This window comes from Ipomoea triloba, chromosome 9 (genome assembly GCF_003576645.1).
Source record: "Ipomoea triloba cultivar NCNSP0323 chromosome 9, ASM357664v1".
NCBI classification, from domain to species: domain Eukaryota; kingdom Viridiplantae; phylum Streptophyta; class Magnoliopsida; order Solanales; family Convolvulaceae; genus Ipomoea; species Ipomoea triloba.
The window spans coordinates 2,301,040-2,318,235 of record NC_044924.1 but is presented as its reverse complement, the minus strand read 5'-3'; the positions used below and the strand labels follow the sequence as shown (position 1 = coordinate 2,318,235).

The 17,196-nt window shown below is 37.4% G+C and overlaps 3 protein-coding genes across 3 annotated transcripts; 2 read left to right on the top strand and 1 right to left on the bottom strand.

Moving 5' to 3' along the window:
- The first annotated feature begins 1,120 nt into the window (after window positions 1–1,120).
- LOC116028533 (mitogen-activated protein kinase kinase kinase 1-like) lies at window positions 1,121–7,505 on the top strand. Its single transcript, XM_031270267.1, has 9 exons — window positions 1,121–2,456; window positions 3,686–3,770; window positions 3,927–3,989; window positions 4,331–4,488; window positions 5,227–5,299; window positions 5,400–5,459; window positions 5,935–6,045; window positions 6,594–6,813; window positions 6,939–7,505. Exons 1-8 carry the CDS (start codon window positions 1,447–1,449, stop codon window positions 6,774–6,776), a joined length of 1,743 nt encoding a protein of 580 aa, XP_031126127.1. The 5' UTR covers window positions 1,121–1,446; the 3' UTR covers window positions 6,777–6,813; window positions 6,939–7,505.
- Window positions 7,506–7,757: 252 nt separating this feature from the next.
- LOC116028532 (kinetochore protein NDC80 homolog) lies at window positions 7,758–11,056 on the bottom strand. The gene is made up of 4 exons (XM_031270266.1): window positions 9,800–11,056; window positions 9,419–9,665; window positions 8,299–8,445; window positions 7,758–8,173 (listed from the first exon to the last, which is right to left on the bottom strand). Exons 1-4 carry the CDS (start codon window positions 10,948–10,950, stop codon window positions 7,919–7,921), a joined length of 1,800 nt encoding a protein of 599 aa, XP_031126126.1. The 5' UTR covers window positions 10,951–11,056; the 3' UTR covers window positions 7,758–7,918.
- A 1,499-nt stretch (window positions 11,057–12,555) lies between these two features.
- LOC116031016 (WD-40 repeat-containing protein MSI1) lies at window positions 12,556–16,782 on the top strand. Its single transcript, XM_031273447.1, has 6 exons — window positions 12,556–13,096; window positions 14,302–14,628; window positions 14,789–14,941; window positions 15,336–15,460; window positions 15,597–15,692; window positions 16,297–16,782. The coding sequence occupies exons 1-6, from the start codon at window positions 12,752–12,754 to the stop codon at window positions 16,523–16,525; spliced, it is 1,275 nt and encodes a 424-aa protein (XP_031129307.1). The 5' UTR covers window positions 12,556–12,751; the 3' UTR covers window positions 16,526–16,782.
- The last annotated feature ends 414 nt before the right edge of the window (window positions 16,783–17,196 follow it).

Here is a 17,196-nt window from a genome sequence, read left to right as displayed (position 1 = left end):
ATCTCCTTATTTATCACGAACATTATAAACGTCTATTCACTTAAAATAATTACTTTTTTTTCTTTTTTTACTATTTACTCATTTTCTCTTATATCAAACGAAAATAAATAGACGCATTATATAAAAACTATGGAGTAAATTTTTAAAATTATGTAACTCAATTCATGGCACACCAACTATATTAAGATAATTAAATTGTGTAGTGCAAGTTACACTATTCTTTTATTGCACTACAAGGTTAATTTTAGGGGTTGGGATTTGTTGCATGTTTAGGAGTTATGTAGGAATAAATTTTCAATTTATGTTAACTAAATGTTCTAAAGTATCAATATTATATTTAAGTTTGTTAGATTATTTATTTAGTAATCACGTAAAATTACAAATTTGACTCATATTATGATTAGTTTATTAGCTATTTTATATGAACCGATCATTTATAATAAAAAAAAAAAAACCTATATTGATTTATCTTGTTGTGGTATTTCAATGATTATAATCACAATGTGAGATTTACACAATACGCATAATTAAAGATACGTTTGGAAAGTAGGAAAATGACTTATTAAAAATATTTTATAAAAAATAAGTCATTTTTCATAAAACATTTTCCTTTATAATATCTGAGCATAATTATTTTTTATTTTAAATATTTAAAATATATGGTGGTGGTGGTGGGGGTGTGAGGTAGTGGTAGGGGGGTGGGGGTGGGGTGGGAGGTGGCGGTAGGGTGGGGGGTGGCATGGAAGGTGGTAGTAGGGGGTGGGTAGGAGTAGGGGTAGTGGTGGTGGGTGGTGATGGCGGCGGGAGATGATTGGCTACTCCATTGGTGTAAACGGAAGTGACTTTCGTTGACTTCCATTTTTCCCGTCTAGTCAAAACTCGAAATTATTTACATAAATCATTTTCTGGATTTACACACAAGTAAGTAATAGCTGCTTGTCAAGGACTTTATGATCCAATCAGACCAAGTTGATATCTTATATGTGAGTTTGTGGGTTCAAACTTTATCCGACTTATTAATCATAACTAAAATATTTATTACATTTTTATAAATATTACACTTTTTCTTATGTTAACCAGATTCAAAAAAAAAAAAAAAGAAAAAAAAAAGAAAAAGAAAAAGTAAACTCAGTCTAATTTCTACTTCTCCATGGATTCATGGGGAGCCTCCTCATGAGGCAACGGTTGACGATTTCATTTTCACGCTTTCCCTCCTGTACGCGTGATTTCATTTTCAGCGGCTGGTTCAACTCAGTAATCAAAACCACCCGGGAAGACGCCCCATAGCTGTTTTACAGAGACAGCTGCCAAGGTCAAGCCGTCTCGTCTGAATTCTTCTGGAATTCACCTTTATCGCTCCGTGTATAACTGCTGCAGGTACAGAGGGGGTGACTGGTGAGGGAGATAAAAGTGATTGTGAGAGGAAGGAAGAGGTAGATAACCGGGATGCACGCGAAGTCGAAGGGTTCGAGACCTCGCCTTGACCGGCGAAACGCCATCAAAGGCATCGATTACGAGGCTTCCGCCTCGATGACGACGGCGTCGAGGCCGTCTTGTTCGTTCAACGACCAGTCAACTCCCCGCACCCGATCGCTTGACTTTGTCCCGCTCTCTGAGAGGACGAGCTTCCGAATTGAAGGGACCGACGGCGAATTCGATCAAATTTGCCGCTCTCTAGGGCTTTCCCCTGAAGATTTCGCCATTCCGACTGCTGCTTGGGAGGCTCGGAGATGCTCCTCTGCTTCCAACAGTGTAAGGAGCTCTAGACTTACGCGTAGTGGGGTTTTGGACGCGGATAGGCTGGCTGATAGTTTTGCTACTAGTGCTGTGATTAGGAATGATGATGAATTGGAGGACTGTTTAGATGTTGCTGGAGTTGAACACGAAGCTAGGGCTAGAATAGGCGAGGACATCGGAACCACAGATGAAAACTTGTGCAAAGACGGTTGCCGTGGAATTAAGGGCGCGAGGCCGCCGAGATTAGCTGCTCCAGAATCAGTTGTAGATCATTTGAGCAAACCTTGGGGTTTAGATAGGAGTTTTAGTCATCCTAATGACGAGGATTCTGGTTCTCTGGAGGACAGCCCAACCGATTCAGAAGACTTCCAAAGAACTGAGGATGTTGGAAATGCAATTGAAAATGAAGAAAGAAGTGATGATAATTTAATAGATGGTGCTGGTCTGGTACCAGAATCTTTTTCGGATTCACACAGTGACTGTAATGAAGAAAGAAGTGATAATAATTTAATAGATGGTGCTGGTCTGGTACCAGAATCTTTTTCAGATTCACACAGTGACTGCAATGAAGATGATGATCCAGACACGTTGAAAGCAGAATCTGAATCTCTGTATACCGTTTCAGCTCATGCTTCTTTCAGGTGCAGCATAAAGACTTGGCAAAAGGGTGACTTTCTTGGCAGTGGATCATTTGGAACAGTCTATGAAGGCTACACTGAGTAAGTCTTATATCTGAGCATCGATTTTTATTCATGATGCTATCAACAAATATGCTCCTTTTATAGTAAGTCTTATATTGGGTATGATTTTTATTTATGCCGTTATCAACGAATTCGCTCGATTTTAATAAGTCTTATATCGCATATATCCGTATCAAATGTGCACCTCTATCATGCATGCAGACATTGTGCTTCAAGGGCTGAAGTGCTAGAACCTTCAGGGTATTGAATCTTGTTCTAAGACAGAATTTGATAGTTTAACAAAAATGAAGATGGAAAATCATATTTTTAAAGCTAGAATAGCACTAAAGTGTTCAAATTAAAAGTGAAATATGAACCACTTCTTAAGATGCTATAAACAAGCTTCAAAATTCACAAACTCCAGTTTGTGATACTCTGTATACTACTCTAGACCAGAGATTTTACTGCTAATTTTCCACCTCTTGAGGTGCACCTTTGGCTTTTGGTTCCTTTAATAGGATAACATCCATGCCTCTTTTTTTCTGTTCAGTTGTCTTCGCCTTTTTATTTTACGTTCATCTTCTCTTTAGGAGAAATATTTTTCTTCCTAATGTAATCTACATATTCGCCCTTAATGTATATCTGTTCTAAGCTATGCCGTTTTTAAAATGAAGTAATTCTGCTTATGGCACCTAAATTATAGAGGTGTTTCATCTTTGGCCACTAGATTTAAAAATGGGCAAGACTGATAGAGTTTTTCTAGTGGACAGTGTTAGTCCTTCTGTTAGGTTTCAGTGGAAACCCTAACAGGACTATTTATGTATAATTTTCAATTGTTGGGGGAGTGAGGGACTAGCATTGCATTGCATTGGAAAATTGTTAGGGTATCTAATGGAACCTGTTAAGAGTCCCACATTGATAAAATAAGAGAGAATATTTGAGTTTATAAGGTCATGGCTTAGACTAGCTAATTGGTTGGACTCAATCTTTTAGTCTGGTTTGACCCATGTGCATTATAGCCCAATTGAGTGACATTAGCCTAATCTTAGTTTCTAACAGAACCTAATGGAAGGAGTAACTATGCCCATTTTGAAAGACTCAAATGACCACTACTCTCTGCTTTTGAAGTGGACTGGCTAAAGTGGAAGTGTTACTATAATTGTGTGACCAATAATGGAAAGAATTCTGTATATAGAGTTGTACTATCTTACTCTCATTCCCTCTCTTGATAAGTAAAACTCTTCTTTCTTGAAATTTCTCATGTGCAGTGATGGCTTCTTTTTTGCTGTAAAGGAAGTTTCTTTACTTGCCACAGGAAACCAAGGCCAGCAAAGCATTTTTCAACTTGAACAGGTAGGAAGATTTTGTAATGCCTGGAATATAAGTTCCACTTTTTGGGGCATGTATAGTTGTATACAACTTATAGAACGTCAAATAAAAGTTACGCAAGTAATTTTGATTGGATATTATGGGTTCTTTCTTTGCCTTACACCTTGTGTCTTTTTCCAGGAGATTTCACTTTTAAGTCAGTTTGAACATGAAAACATAGTTCGGTATCTTGGAACAGACAAGGTACATGATTGTCTTTTGATTCTCATTCTCCTATTTGTTGAAAGTATTGCTTCATGAATCATGACTAGTATGTAGTTTCCCTTGGTTACTTATTCCCAAAAAAAGAAAAATCATAGTAAATGCATTGGCCCTTGGTGGATAGAATGGAATACTTCTGTTCCCAATTAAATTTCTTTCTTCTCTTTTTTACTGTCTGAAGCAAAATATGAACTTCCTAAAATTGATAATCTAAGCTTTCATTATACTTTATTTAATGAACTCAGTGTTACACACCCGCATGGCTGCATGACATTTGTAGGGCTTTTACTCTTCTGAAAATGAGTTGAAATTAATTTTTGCAGGGTGATAGCAAACTCTATATTTTCCTTGAACTTGTACCTAAAGGTTCACTAGCAAGTCTTTACCGCAAGTATCAACTGCGTGATACCCAGGTTTCCGCATACACTAAGCAAATTTTAAGCGGATTACATTATCTTCATTTACGTGACGTGGTTCATAGGTATACATGCAATTCCTTTCATATATTCAGGTTTAACACAGTTTTTTTTTTCAAGATTTAACCTCAAGGCTTGTTTAATTAGCAAAGACCTTTAGGTCAGGGCTCTTGACCCAAAGGTCAAGGGTTTGCAAATCACTGGGAGCATGCATGGTGAAACAATTTTAGTCTCATTATTTGTGAGTAGTTTAGTAACTATTATTTAGGAGTTGGTATAATTGACTAATTGAGGTTATTCATTGGTCATCATGTAATTGGGCGTGCTCACTAGTATATTAGTTATTAGTGTTGTACTCACTACTCATTGTATTGAGAAAAAAGCACATTTTTCAAGATTTGTTGTCAAGCATTTTCATTTTTCTCTTGCATGGGAAAGTTGGAAATGTGAGAGAGAAGGCAACACTAACTTCACCTCTTTCACATGCAAAGGGTGTGAGCTTGCTATATTAGCTACAAAATCAAGATATATGGGGAAAGAGGGAGAGTGTTGGTGGGGACATATAGACACACATACTTGTCCATTGTTGGGGAATAAGGGATCTGAACGACTGAACCGATGGCCTTATTATTGTGAGGGTGGCTTGCATCTGCTAGGCTGTCTCCTTAGGACTACCAAGTTGATATTCTGCATTTGTTTGTTGCAAACAAGTAGAGTAATCTAAAATTCTTAAATATGTTTTTGCTGATTTTGTTCTGTATATGTGTTCCTTTTTTTTTTTTTTTTTTTTTTTTTTTTTTAAGGGATATAAAGTGTGCCAATATACTGGTAGATGTAAATGGTTCCGTGAAACTTGCAGATTTTGGATTGGCAAAGGTTCGTATTTTCTGCAAATGTACTTCTTAAGTTTGTTTGCTGTGTTACTGTGTATGATAGTTTGATTTCATAAAATCTTGGACTTGATGATTCTTCTCAGGCAGCAAAACTGAATGACATAAAATCATGCAAGGGAACACCATTCTGGATGGCGCCAGAGGTTTGTCTATTTCTTTGAAATTCTACTATCTCCATTAAAAGTATTTGCAAGCTAATTGTTTTATATTCACAGGTTTGTGTGAAAATTTTTATATGAAAAATAAATAAATAATGATGCTTGTGTATCACTTCAGATACTTGATGTAAGCTAATTGTTGATATGTTTTTTTTTTTTTTTTTTTTTTTTTGTAGAATAAGATCCTCTATTACCTTCTTTTGGGGGAAATTATTACTTCATAAACAAGGAACTCCATATCTTGAGAATTAACATTCCTTGTAGGACTGTAGGAGAGAAGTTCAATTTTGACATAGAAGTGCATGTGTTGGCCTTATTCTTTATTATTGATCATTCCTTTATTCTATAGTGGAGTTTAATAAGATCTAAATATTTTCTTGCAATTAATATAATCCCCTTTATACATTGTGTGAGCTAGAGCATATATCTTGGGCATTAAATATTTAATATCCATTCTCAGGTTGTTAACCGGAAAAACAATGGCTATGGGCGTGCTGCTGATATATGGAGCCTTGGGTGTACTGTTTTAGAGATGTTAACCGGCCAAATTCCATATTCTAACTTAGAAGGGGTATGTATGATCTTTTACAATTACTTTCCCTAGTGGTGGTATTTTTACTGTGTTTTTTTTTAATATTTTTTTTGAATACTATTGACTCTGTTACAATGTAATATGAGGATTGAACCCTGTGACCTCTCACTTGGGAGGGCCACAGCTATGCCGCTTGACCACAAGGCCTTTGGCTACAGTAAATATCAAATTGTGTTTTTACTACAGTAAATACCAAATTGATCTGAGTGCTTCTGATGCATATGTTTTGTAATTTCTATTGCAACATTTTGGCTGTAAGCATAAGAAATCTTTTGTTTTGTACGATTCCTAGCTCTGATCTTGCCCATATCGTGATGAATGGGAGTTTATTTTTAAACCAGATACCCCACCCCCTCAGTCCCCCACCAAAAAATAAAGCATCCATAAACCTTCTGTTTTGCTTCGGTCTAGACATTGTTAAACCATTTATGCACTTGCACACTCCATTTGGGATGGCATTTATACTTGCACAGTTTTTGTTCATGTGCATCTAAATTTTAAGTGCATTTTCTTTGGTTTCATGACAGATGCAAGCACTGTTCCGAATTGGTAGAGGTGAACGCCCTCCTATACCTAATTCTTTGTCAAAAGATGCCCAGGATTTTATCTGTAAATGCTTACAAGTTAATCCAACTGATCGGCCTACTGCTGCTGAACTATTGGAACATCCATTTCTGAGGACAGCTAGTCCTGTGCCTCCCAGGCCATGAAATAATTTTGGAACTTAATTGGTGTGTGACGGCTGAGGTAAAAATAGTTCCTCTAATTAAATTTGTTTTAACTTTTTTTTTTTTTGGGGTGGGGGGAGGATTACTAATGCTGGATGGATAACTTTTGACATTGCTCATTTTCCACGTGTTTATTTCAACCAGATTATTCAATGGAGTCATTCCAGCCGGGAATTGTCACTTTCTACACTATAGTGTAGTAGATGATTTTACAAGAGTAAAGGGGTATTCATATTGTATATATGATCTCTGTACTATGATCTGCCATCCCTTCCTCATTTATCATTCTCGCATGAATCTCGGGATTTACTGAATCAAGAAGACTAGAGCCTTTAATGAAGGCACAAGTGCATTTGCTGTTTTGAGAGCTCGAGAACCTGAAATCGTAAACCTGGAAACAAAGTCCCTGGAAGTAAGTACAAGCAGCACAACCAAGGGTATGGCTTTTCTAACCAAGTGTCTGAACACCGCAATTGTACTAGAGCTGGATTATTGCTTTTCTTGATTTTTGATTCTTTAGTCTCATTCTTTTGACCTATGCGTCTGCCTCGTGTAGAGGATTGTGGTTGTGAAGCGAATTGTAAATACTGACTTCTTTCTCTTGTGCGTTGTTAAAGGAAATTGTTAGAATTGCTTCATCGGGTTTATGTTGCACCAATTATGCAATTTTGCTCTGCGCTATAACTAGTTTCTGCAGATTATTACGGAGTATTTATTTGTGTAGAGTGAATGGATATTGTGATTTTGCTAAAATACAGGCTGCCAAAAGAAAGAACAAATCATTATATCGTTGATTCTGGTCCAATTAATGTCCATACAATTAACATATTGTATACTTTTAATTGATTGAATATGGAGTATAATAGAATGTATATACATATTACGCAGTTTTAGCTAACAGATTATGTATATTCATAATATATTCGTTGTATATACATAATTTGAATTAAGGGCACTCAATTCTCGGAGAAAGATAATTGCTAAAGAACCAATAAAAGTATGCTAATATTAAGCATTTCTTTGTGAAAATGTTGACAACACAAGGCTCCACTCAGTACCATGGCAAAATACACAGACCTTAAGATAAGACATCAAAAGAATACTAAGCTTAGAAAGACAAATATTTACTTATTGTTAGATGCTACGCTAGCATCCAGTACACCAGATACAACCCCAAATGGTGCTGGCAAACATCCTTTGTGAATATTCGCTATGCTGCAAGAGGTTTCTATGAGATCATTCTTCATAATTGCAGTCCTCGAGGCCATGTACTCTTTATATTTTGATACTGAATCAACCACAGCAAAGAGTTCGCGAGCACAGAGCTGGATTTCTTCTTCGGTTTGCATGATTATTTCCTGCAACTTGGCATTTGATGCCTTTAAAAGCACAAGTAACAGCCTATAAGGATAGAAACATTGTTCCATAAAATAGAAAGCCAATTTCTGGAGATTGTATAATGTGCCCGTTAATTTGAGAAAGCAAGTATGAAAAATCACCATACCTTGAGGAATTCTGCTGCCTCTCTCTCAACAAGGTCCATATTTTGAGCCTCGGCTGCAATATCCTCTGCCATCTTTTTGGCTTCAGTTGCACATCTAGATGCGAAGTCCAGTGTTTCCCTCCTCATTAAGTCCAACTGTCCTTCAACCTAGTTTATCAAAGAAAGTAAAGTTCACAGAACTGTAAAATAAAATTCATTTCCTTAGTGAAAACAATAATATTTCCCCATGTAAGGCAAAAAGAAGCAAGTAATTATACTACCAAATATATTAAAAGTGTACCTTTAAACAAATGAAGTAAACTACGAAGCTTAGTCATGGGCTACTTTTTCTGTTCCATTTTTTGGGTAGATTTTCTTATTAATACAATAATACTAACCAAAAAGCTTATGAATATGTCTTCATAAAAAGAGGGAGAAAAGTCTTTTCTAAAATCAATCTGGTAGAATTCCAGAACTTTAGTGAAACGCTGACATTTTGAAGTCAGTAACACACGCACTCACTCACTCACATCCTGCCAGGCATAAATCAAACCAAAAGCTAGAAAAATAAACTTTCTTGAAGAGGAGAGATGCTGTTAGCTGTCAATGCAGCAAATGGACCTTCTAAAAGATGTTCAGAAGTCTACAATTGGAAATTGTCACAACTATATTCAAAGTATAGCAACCACAAAGGAAGAGAATAACAAATATTTCAAGTAACTGGTTAAATATGTTTCAAATACCATTTGTTTAATCCACATGAATCCAATAAGGACCAATATAACAAAAAGCTAAATATCACTTCTTAATAATTAAAAATAATTGGTCCAATTAGATAACTTGGCCCTATCATTTTTTTAACATTACATAGAATTTATATGGTGTTTTCTTAAATATGACATTATTATTATGAATTACAGTAATATTTTCATCTTAACGCATAACCTAGATCACACACATATCTACATAGTTTATTCAGGAATGAGCTTAACTATTTTAACTCAGTATCCTTCAGAGACAAGATGAGTGGCTCCCCTTGCTGTAGACAGCCGAAGAGAGTATCCTCATATACATAAATGTCACGTCATATACTGATACCAGCAAGTCAACAACAATTCACATAAATGCTGCCTTAGCTTACCTCGTCAATGTGGGCCTGAAGAGTGGTGAGACGATTCCTTTTTGCCTCAATTTTAGTAGTCTTGTCTATGGACTGTTGCTGAAGAGAGATCAAGCCTTCCAATTTCTCCATGGAACTTTTCTTCATTTCCTCCTCCAAGGAGGCAAGTGCCGGCTTCAGGATAGATTTATAGTCTATTCCTAAGACCTCCCTGGTCGAGGACCCTTTCGCATTCAACTGATAATGAAATTCATTCCCTAGTTTTAACCTGAAATTTTCAAAACGGATATAATACAATTAGGTAAAACGAATGAAAACTGAAATGGAAATTCAAGGTTAGAGTTTTATTCTTCAAGAAAGCATTTATATTCAAAAGGATATTGATGAATATCGTAAAGATACCTCCGGATAGCTTGGTTGCACTCAATCATAAGCTCCTCGAGTTTCTCATACTTCTGTCCAATCATGGAGTCTAGCTCCCAAACCTTCTCCTCCCACTTATTCCTTGCAGCCTCAATCTCTGCAATATTTCCTTCCAAAGCCTGCAATTCTCGCTTCATCCTCTCGGCATCCCTAGCATTAATTCCCTGCTCCTCCACCCTCTTCTTCAACTCTTCATTCTCAACCAAAATACTGTCCTTCTCAGTGTTCTTAATCTCCACGCCTTTTTCCTTCTCCTCCAACAATTTACTCATTGCCACTTTTCGCCCTTCCAACTGCTCAATCATATCGCGAAATTTCTTCACATCTAACTCCAACATACTCTTCTCCTTCTCCAACACCTCCCTCTCCGAAGGACCGGTCTTCAATCGCTCCAAAGTTCCCTCCAACTCCTTGGCATTGCTTTCCAATGCCATCATTTCTTCAGCAACTCTTTCCTTTTCTTGCATCATTTCCTGCATGAAAGTACTGTCCACCCTGTCCACTTCGTCGTCCTTTCCGGTGATGAAATGAGAGTAACTCTCGAGAACATACCTAAACATCCGATTCTCCATGAACGTTAGCTGCATCTGAGTGGAATTCAGCTGGTGATCGTCATACATGAGGAGCTGAACTAGCCAGTGGATTGCGCCGAGCAAGCTGGGCCAGGAATGGGGAGTTCCAGGGGCACGGAGTGCAGATTTGTTCACCTTGACGGGGCAATTTAGCGATTTCAGTAGGTGTTGGAAGTCATCTTCAACCTTCTGGAACTTTGTGACGCCAAATTGAGAGAGGATGAATTTGATGGTCTCGGTGATGTCTTTGGCGGAAGGGAACGGAGGTTTGAGGGAGAATGGGAGAGAGTGAGAGGCGAGAAAGGCGTTAATCGCACGGATCGCGGAGTGCTGGTAGTTCCGGTCAGAGATCGGGACGCCGGAGGAGCGAGGGTTTAAGCCGATTGACGATGAGGATGGTCGGCTGCTGGCGAAGCTGGCGTCGGAGTCGCGGCCGCCTCCGGCCGACGTGTACTGCCACGCATCGTTGGGATTGGGCGCGGTGGGAGTGGGAGGTGGGGGCCTACGGTCCGGCGCGGCTGAGTCTCTACCTCCACGGCGGCGCCCGGCTCCTCTCATCGTCGGCAAATTTGGGTTTTTCTTTGGGTACAGTCTGAGCAGCGCTAAGTACAGTTGCAATTGGGAGCGGTCGAAGGATTTGAAATGATTTTGTCTATCCCGGTTCAACGGAAACTATCGTGAGAGTTTAAAACGGAAAAGAGTATTGGAAAAAGGTTCAAAGTGGCCCAAGTCAATCTAAGGCCTTCCTCAATATGGGGATTTTGGTATAGGTTTTGAGCGATTTTGTAAGTGTAATTAGGAAAGAGAAAATGAAAAGATATGAAAAATAATAATAATAAAACAAAATAAAATCTAAAAAAAAAAAATAAAATGAAAAGCACAGTGCTTTACGCGCCCAGGGCGCCTGATATTCACGCATTTGTTGAGCTTACAGATTGCACGCAAGTGACAACAACGCACCTAGGATATGTCTGTTATTTTCAATTGTGGGTCCCATTATATCTGAAAAATCCCCATATTAACTAAGCAACCCTACATCCTCTCTCTCGCAAAAGCCACAAATGGAGAATGCCTAATAGAACAATTAAATGGTTTTAAGTGAAAAAAATTTCATTTAAATTTTTTAAATTAAAAAATTTGTTTAGTTAAATTCAAAATGATTTATTTTTTTTTAAACATTGGTGCCCTCGTTCCAGATTTTTTTTTAATTCTAATAAATAAATTAATAATTTTTAAGGAATAAATAGTTTTTTAACAAAATAAAACTTTTAAAAAATGATACATGTCAAACTAATTGAGAATTAAACTGTTAAACAAGTCAATTTAAATTTAATTGAACAATTTTACCGGTTTAGAAAATTTATATGAAAATTTTTTTTATGGGATCCAATTGCACTATTCGATTCAATTAGGGGGCTAATCGCAAATTTTACTGTGGATCGCGGTCCACAAAAGATTGTGGATTATGCATCAAAACGATGTCGTTTTGATTAATGAAAACAAACGGCTGGAACGGCTCTGTTCCATGCAATTGCAGTTTCCTTTTAACACAACTGCAGTTCCCTTTCGATATAATTGCAGTTTCATTCGAATTATACACTCAAATATGTGAAATTGTTATTCAGTTTCATTTCAACACAATTACAGTTTTTTTTATAATAAAATGCAGTTTCCTTTCAACACAACTACAATATCATTTCGATATAACTACAGTTTCATTGGACAATATACACCAAAAAATGTGAAACTGTTATTCAGTATCAATTTTTATACACTGTAGTTACATTTCGATATAACTACATTTTCATTCGATAATAAAAAACAAATGTGAGGCAGTATCTTTTGAGATGAGTTGTAGTATCAGTTATGAAGCTCCGTTACAACTTACGGCAACTGTTTCTTCTACTTATTAAAACGGGCTTCATTTTGTAATCATATTTCACAATGCATTGTGAACCATAGTTATAACGGCGGGGATAATTTGACCATTTTCCAAGGTTTTTTTTTGGCTTTCATAACTATGAAACTAATGGACTAGTGAAGATTCTGTTTACAGGCTTTCCTACCTATAAATTAATGGACTTTCTAATACGGCCCATTTACCCACTCCAGTGACGTGGCCTTTAAAACCCTCCCCAATCTCCCGAAACGCGCTGCAAAAAACCCACCAAAATCTGGTCTTCCCTCCAATTTCCCAAAATCTCCATAGGCGGAGAGCAAAATCTCCAACTCACATTTCCAAAGCTCGAATAAAGTTCAAGGAATTTCACGGTCTTCGAAGCCGTCAAGCGCTTCAGCGCCGCCGACGTCTCCAATTTCAGCGGCCAACGCCGCTTCTGTGAACTGAGGAGTCGTTTTCATGGGGAAAGACGATGACGAAATGAGGGGTGAGTTAGAGGAGAGGCAAATTAACGAGGAGTACAAGATTTGGAAGAAGAATACTCCGTTTCTCTATGATCTGGTTATCACTCACGCGCTTGAGTGGCCGTCGCTTACCGTCGAATGGCTTCCCGACCGGGAAGAGCCGCCTGGGAAGGATTACTCAGTCCAGAAGGTTATTCTAGGGACTCACACTTCCGAGAACGAGCCGAATTACCTCATGCTCGCCAAGGTCCAGCTCCCGCTCGAGGATGCTGAAAATGATGCTCGCCATTATGACGACGATCGGTCGGACTTCGGCGGTTTCGGTTGTGCCAATGGAAAGGTATAGTAAGTTGTTTGTTTGTATAATATAATTCTACTTATGATTTTATTTATTTTCATTTTTTTCCCTTACTTTCTGGCGAATTGGTTTGTGCTGTGAATTTGCATGAGGGTTTGTTTGGTTTTCGTGATGTTTAGTGGTTCTGGTGTTTGATTATGGATAAATCTTGTGCATATAGCTGAGTTGCTAGGGTGGCATTGCTGATTGGTTATACTCTATTTACACTTTGTAGAAGTCAAATCAGCTAAAAAATGACTCAGTAGTTTTGAAATTATGTAGCTGGTACAGTGATACCTAGTGAACTGAAAGCTTAAATTTCAATTGTTTGATGAGTGGATTAGCTCAATTTGATAAAATAATTAATGTATTTGGGGCTGAAAACATCTTATTTCAATATTTTGTGACTTGTCATTGTTTTTCCTTCCAATTATAACTGTACTATATGTAAAGGGTAGCTGGTTAAGTTGTCCACTTCATTTTCTTTTTTCTTTTGAATTATTTAATAATTTGTAGTTATGTAAATGATTGCCTCTAAAAGAGCAGGGCCACTTGAGGAGGTAAAGGAAGAGGAACTGGGTGCTTGACTCTCAATCCTTGTTTGTTTGATTGGAACTCCTTTCATAGATGGACTTGTAATGCAAACTTGGCTTGATATAGCTCTGGTTCAAGCTCTTGAGCTACATGAAGCTTGATTCTATAAGTCTTTTGATAAATAGTTTTGTCTGTTTATTTGTCTCATTGGATACAATCAATGTAAAGATCCCCATTTGATGAATAAAGAGCTAGTTGAATGATTGGTTTGATGTGGGGAATTGGTATTTAATCTTATGGGGTACTCGGATATCCACACAAACTTATCTGATTTTGAGGAATTTTCTCCCTCTCTTCAAGTGCTACTTCCTGATGATAAATCTTATTTTCATAAGGGGAGACATGGGCATTATAATTTAGTGATGAACTTAGCAGAGGCATAGTTTACCTTTAAATTTAGCATGGACACTTGTAGACGACTTCATTCCAATAATCTATTTTCCTTCTTTTTTGAACCATATCTATGATTTTGTATTTGAGATTTATCATTGGAAAGTTTTGTGCTACTTTTGATTCTTCATCAAGATCACCTGATTGGGGGTGGCTTGGTCTTTTTCTCTTTTGTTGTTTGAGTTAATCATTCTTATATAAATACTATATATTTTCTCTTGTAGGTACAAATAATCCAGCAAATAAATCATGAAGGAGAAGTTAATAGGGCTCGTTATATGCCTCAAAACTCATTTATTATTGCCACCAAGACAGTTAGTGCTGAAGTTTATGTTTTTGATTATAGCAAGCATCCATCTAAGCCTCCTTTGGATGGTGCATGCAACCCTGATTTGAGGCTAAGAGGTCACAGCACTGAAGGATATGGTTTGTCATGGAGTCAGTTTAAGCAGGGCCATTTGCTAAGTGGCTCAGATGATGCTCAGATTTGCCTGTGGGACATTAATGCTACTCCAAAGAATAAGGCCCTTGATGCCATGCAGATATATAAGGTATGTAGCAGACTAGTCAACACTTGATGTAGTTCCTTTTCACATGAATTTAGTAACATGTGAAGGATGAACCTATTGCATGCTGACAGTGGTTGACTTCATTGAGTATTGTCTAGAATTCTCATATATTTGAGTAACTTTCTTGGTGATGTTATTTTAGATTCATGAGGGAGTTGTTGAGGATGTAGCATGGCATCTGAGGCACGAGTATTTGTTTGGTTCAGTTGGAGATGATCAATATCTACACGTATGGGATCTGCGAACTCCATCAGTCACCAAGCCTATGCAGTCTGTAGTTGCTCATAATGGAGAGGTGGGATCAGACTATTTAGTATTTACATGGAATCCTATGTGTGTGTGTGTGTTTTGATGTATGTACATATTGAATGAATGAATGAAATTGCAAGAGACATAAACAAGCAAATGCATTGCCATGCTATCCCTTTTTGTAGAAGAAGCCTGTAGACTACTTGTGTTTGTTTGACCCAGCTTTATAATATGAGAAGGCTTTTTGAGCCAAAGCAGAAGAAAATGCCTCTTTTTCAAAAAGCTCTTAAGTCCATTTAGGTTTTCCCTTTATAATTATTTTCACTTATGCCTTTTGCAAATCTCACTGCAATTAGGAACCATCTCTTCATTAATCTAATATCTATGTGTGTGTATATATATAAATGTATATTCATGGTATTGCATTTTTGTTGGTAAAGGTCAACTGCTTAGCGTTCAATCCTTTTAATGAGTGGGTTGTCGCAACGGGATCCACCGACAAGACGGTCAAATTGTTTGATCTGCGCAAGATTACTTCTGCCCTCCATACCTTTGAATGTCACAAGTAAGAGTTGTTGCTTGCATTTTTGTTTTTGTTGAACGTTTGGTTTCTTCATTGGTCATGCTAGTATATTACTTGGAAACATTATTTTTTCTATGCAAGTGAAATTAGAGCAAAATTTTTATGAACTTTGTGACAGGGAGGAAGTTTTCCAAGTTGGTTGGAATCCAAAGAATGAGACTATCTTAGCTTCTTGTTGCCTTGGTAGGAGGCTCATGGTCTGGGACCTGAGCAGGTATCTTCTACAATTCCAGATACTGAAATTGCTGTGAATACTTGAATGCATTTATCTGGTCATAATTGTGTTTTAAACTTCTTATCTTGCATTGTTATATGCCTTGCAAGCTTCTTCTCACTGATACTAATCGACCTGACCTGGCCAATGAATTTACCCCTATCATGATTTACTTGAAGTCTTAACTACAGTAATTGGGAGTACTTTTGCCTTTAAAATCTTAGTTCGCAACTTACGTAGTATATATTTAAGCAATCATTAGCTGAGTGAATGGTTAATCAATATTAGTGGTTTTTATAGGTTAATTTTGTTTTGATGCTGAAACATGAATGTAGTTCTACTTGAGAATGAACACCTTTACATTGAAAAAGGCTTTCTCAAACAATGGAGGAATTCAGTTTGGTCAGCCTAAATTTTCCACATTTCTGAAGCAATGTATTCCCCAGATTGATAGTTTTGGGATCTAGGCTTGTATTCTTTTTGCATATGTAAGCTCAATCCTTTTTCTACCTCTGTTTTAATTCCGCATCCTAAAGGCACCCTGTAATTCAGATACAAGAGCCAGTGCTATAAGCCTATAAATCACCTTTTTCTCCCTTACCAGGATTGATGAAGAGCAAACACCAGAGGATGCCGAAGATGGGCCACCAGAATTGCTCTTTATTCATGGTGGGCATACCAGTAAAATTTCCGACTTCTCATGGAATCCATGTGAAGATTGGGTCATTGCCAGTGTAGCCGAAGATAACATACTACAAATCTGGCAAATGGCCGAGAACATTTATCATGATGATGATGATATAACTGGAGATGACGCTACAAAAGCTCCCTAGTCCAGGTTTCTACTCTCCAATGCAAATGTAATCCCCGGGATCTCATGCCTAGTTTCTGTTAGGAGGGTGTAGAGGTTTTCTCTAGTTTACACTCACTGTTGAAATTGAAATTAGACTGCTGCTATAATTATGGCTTTTCCTAATCTGCATGTTCTCTTAATCTGCATCCAGGAATTTTGTACTTTAGATAGCAACTTAGCTTATCTGTATTTAGCGATTATGGTTATGCCTAATTATAGCTTTTTTGCATTCGGTAAGACAGTGAGTTTCATGTGATTGTGTTAGGGAAAGGTGACCAAAAATGATGTGTTCATACATGTGTCAGATCTGTTATCTGTAGATCTGGCATTGTGTACCTCTGTTGTTATGCCCTAGCATATTCCCAGTAGTACCGTGAGAGGCGTGACGACGCTTTCAAGTTTATACCCAGACGTTAGACATTCCTCAAATCTCACGTTATTCCAATCTCTGGCTCCTTAGCATCCCCACGCGTGTTGTCCACTGTCCAACACCATTGAAAATGTGAGGTTAAAATGATTTTTATTTTTTTATTTTTTGGGTGAAGTGGGAAAATTCCAACTACTATGAAAGAGTGTGAATTGGGTAAATTCTATGCAAGAGTATTTTGTGATCTTTAGGTAGAGATGATGATATCAAACCATTAAATAATA

What these genes read in the sequence shown, in the direction of transcription:
- LOC116028533 (XM_031270267.1), top strand. Translation starts at nt 1,447, where the DNA reads ATGCACGCGAAGTCGAAGGGTTCGAGACCTCGCCTTGACCGGCGAAAC. An exon ending in GTCTATGAAGGCTACACTGA is followed by an intron (nt 2,457 to 3,685) that starts GTAAGTCTTATA and finishes TCTCATGTGCAG; the next exon opens with TGATGGCTTCTTTTTTGCTG. An exon ending in CATTCTGGATGGCGCCAGAG is followed by an intron (nt 5,460 to 5,934) that starts GTTTGTCTATTT and finishes ATCCATTCTCAG; the next exon opens with GTTGTTAACCGGAAAAACAA.
- LOC116031016 (XM_031273447.1), top strand. Translation starts at nt 12,752, where the DNA reads ATGGGGAAAGACGATGACGAAATGAGGGGTGAGTTAGAGGAGAGGCAA. An exon ending in ATGCCATGCAGATATATAAG is followed by an intron (nt 14,629 to 14,788) that starts GTATGTAGCAGA and finishes ATGTTATTTTAG; the next exon opens with ATTCATGAGGGAGTTGTTGA. An exon ending in CATACCTTTGAATGTCACAA is followed by an intron (nt 15,461 to 15,596) that starts GTAAGAGTTGTT and finishes ACTTTGTGACAG; the next exon opens with GGAGGAAGTTTTCCAAGTTG.
- LOC116028532 (XM_031270266.1), bottom strand. Translation starts at nt 10,950, where the DNA reads ATGAGAGGAGCCGGGCGCCGCCGTGGAGGTAGAGACTCAGCCGCGCCG. An exon ending in TGCAACCAAGCTATCCGGAG is followed by an intron (nt 9,666 to 9,799) that starts GTATCTTTACGA and finishes TGAAAATTTCAG; the next exon opens with GTTAAAACTAGGGAATGAAT. An exon ending in TTCAGGCCCACATTGACGAG is followed by an intron (nt 8,446 to 9,418) that starts GTAAGCTAAGGC and finishes TTGATAAACTAG; the next exon opens with GTTGAAGGACAGTTGGACTT.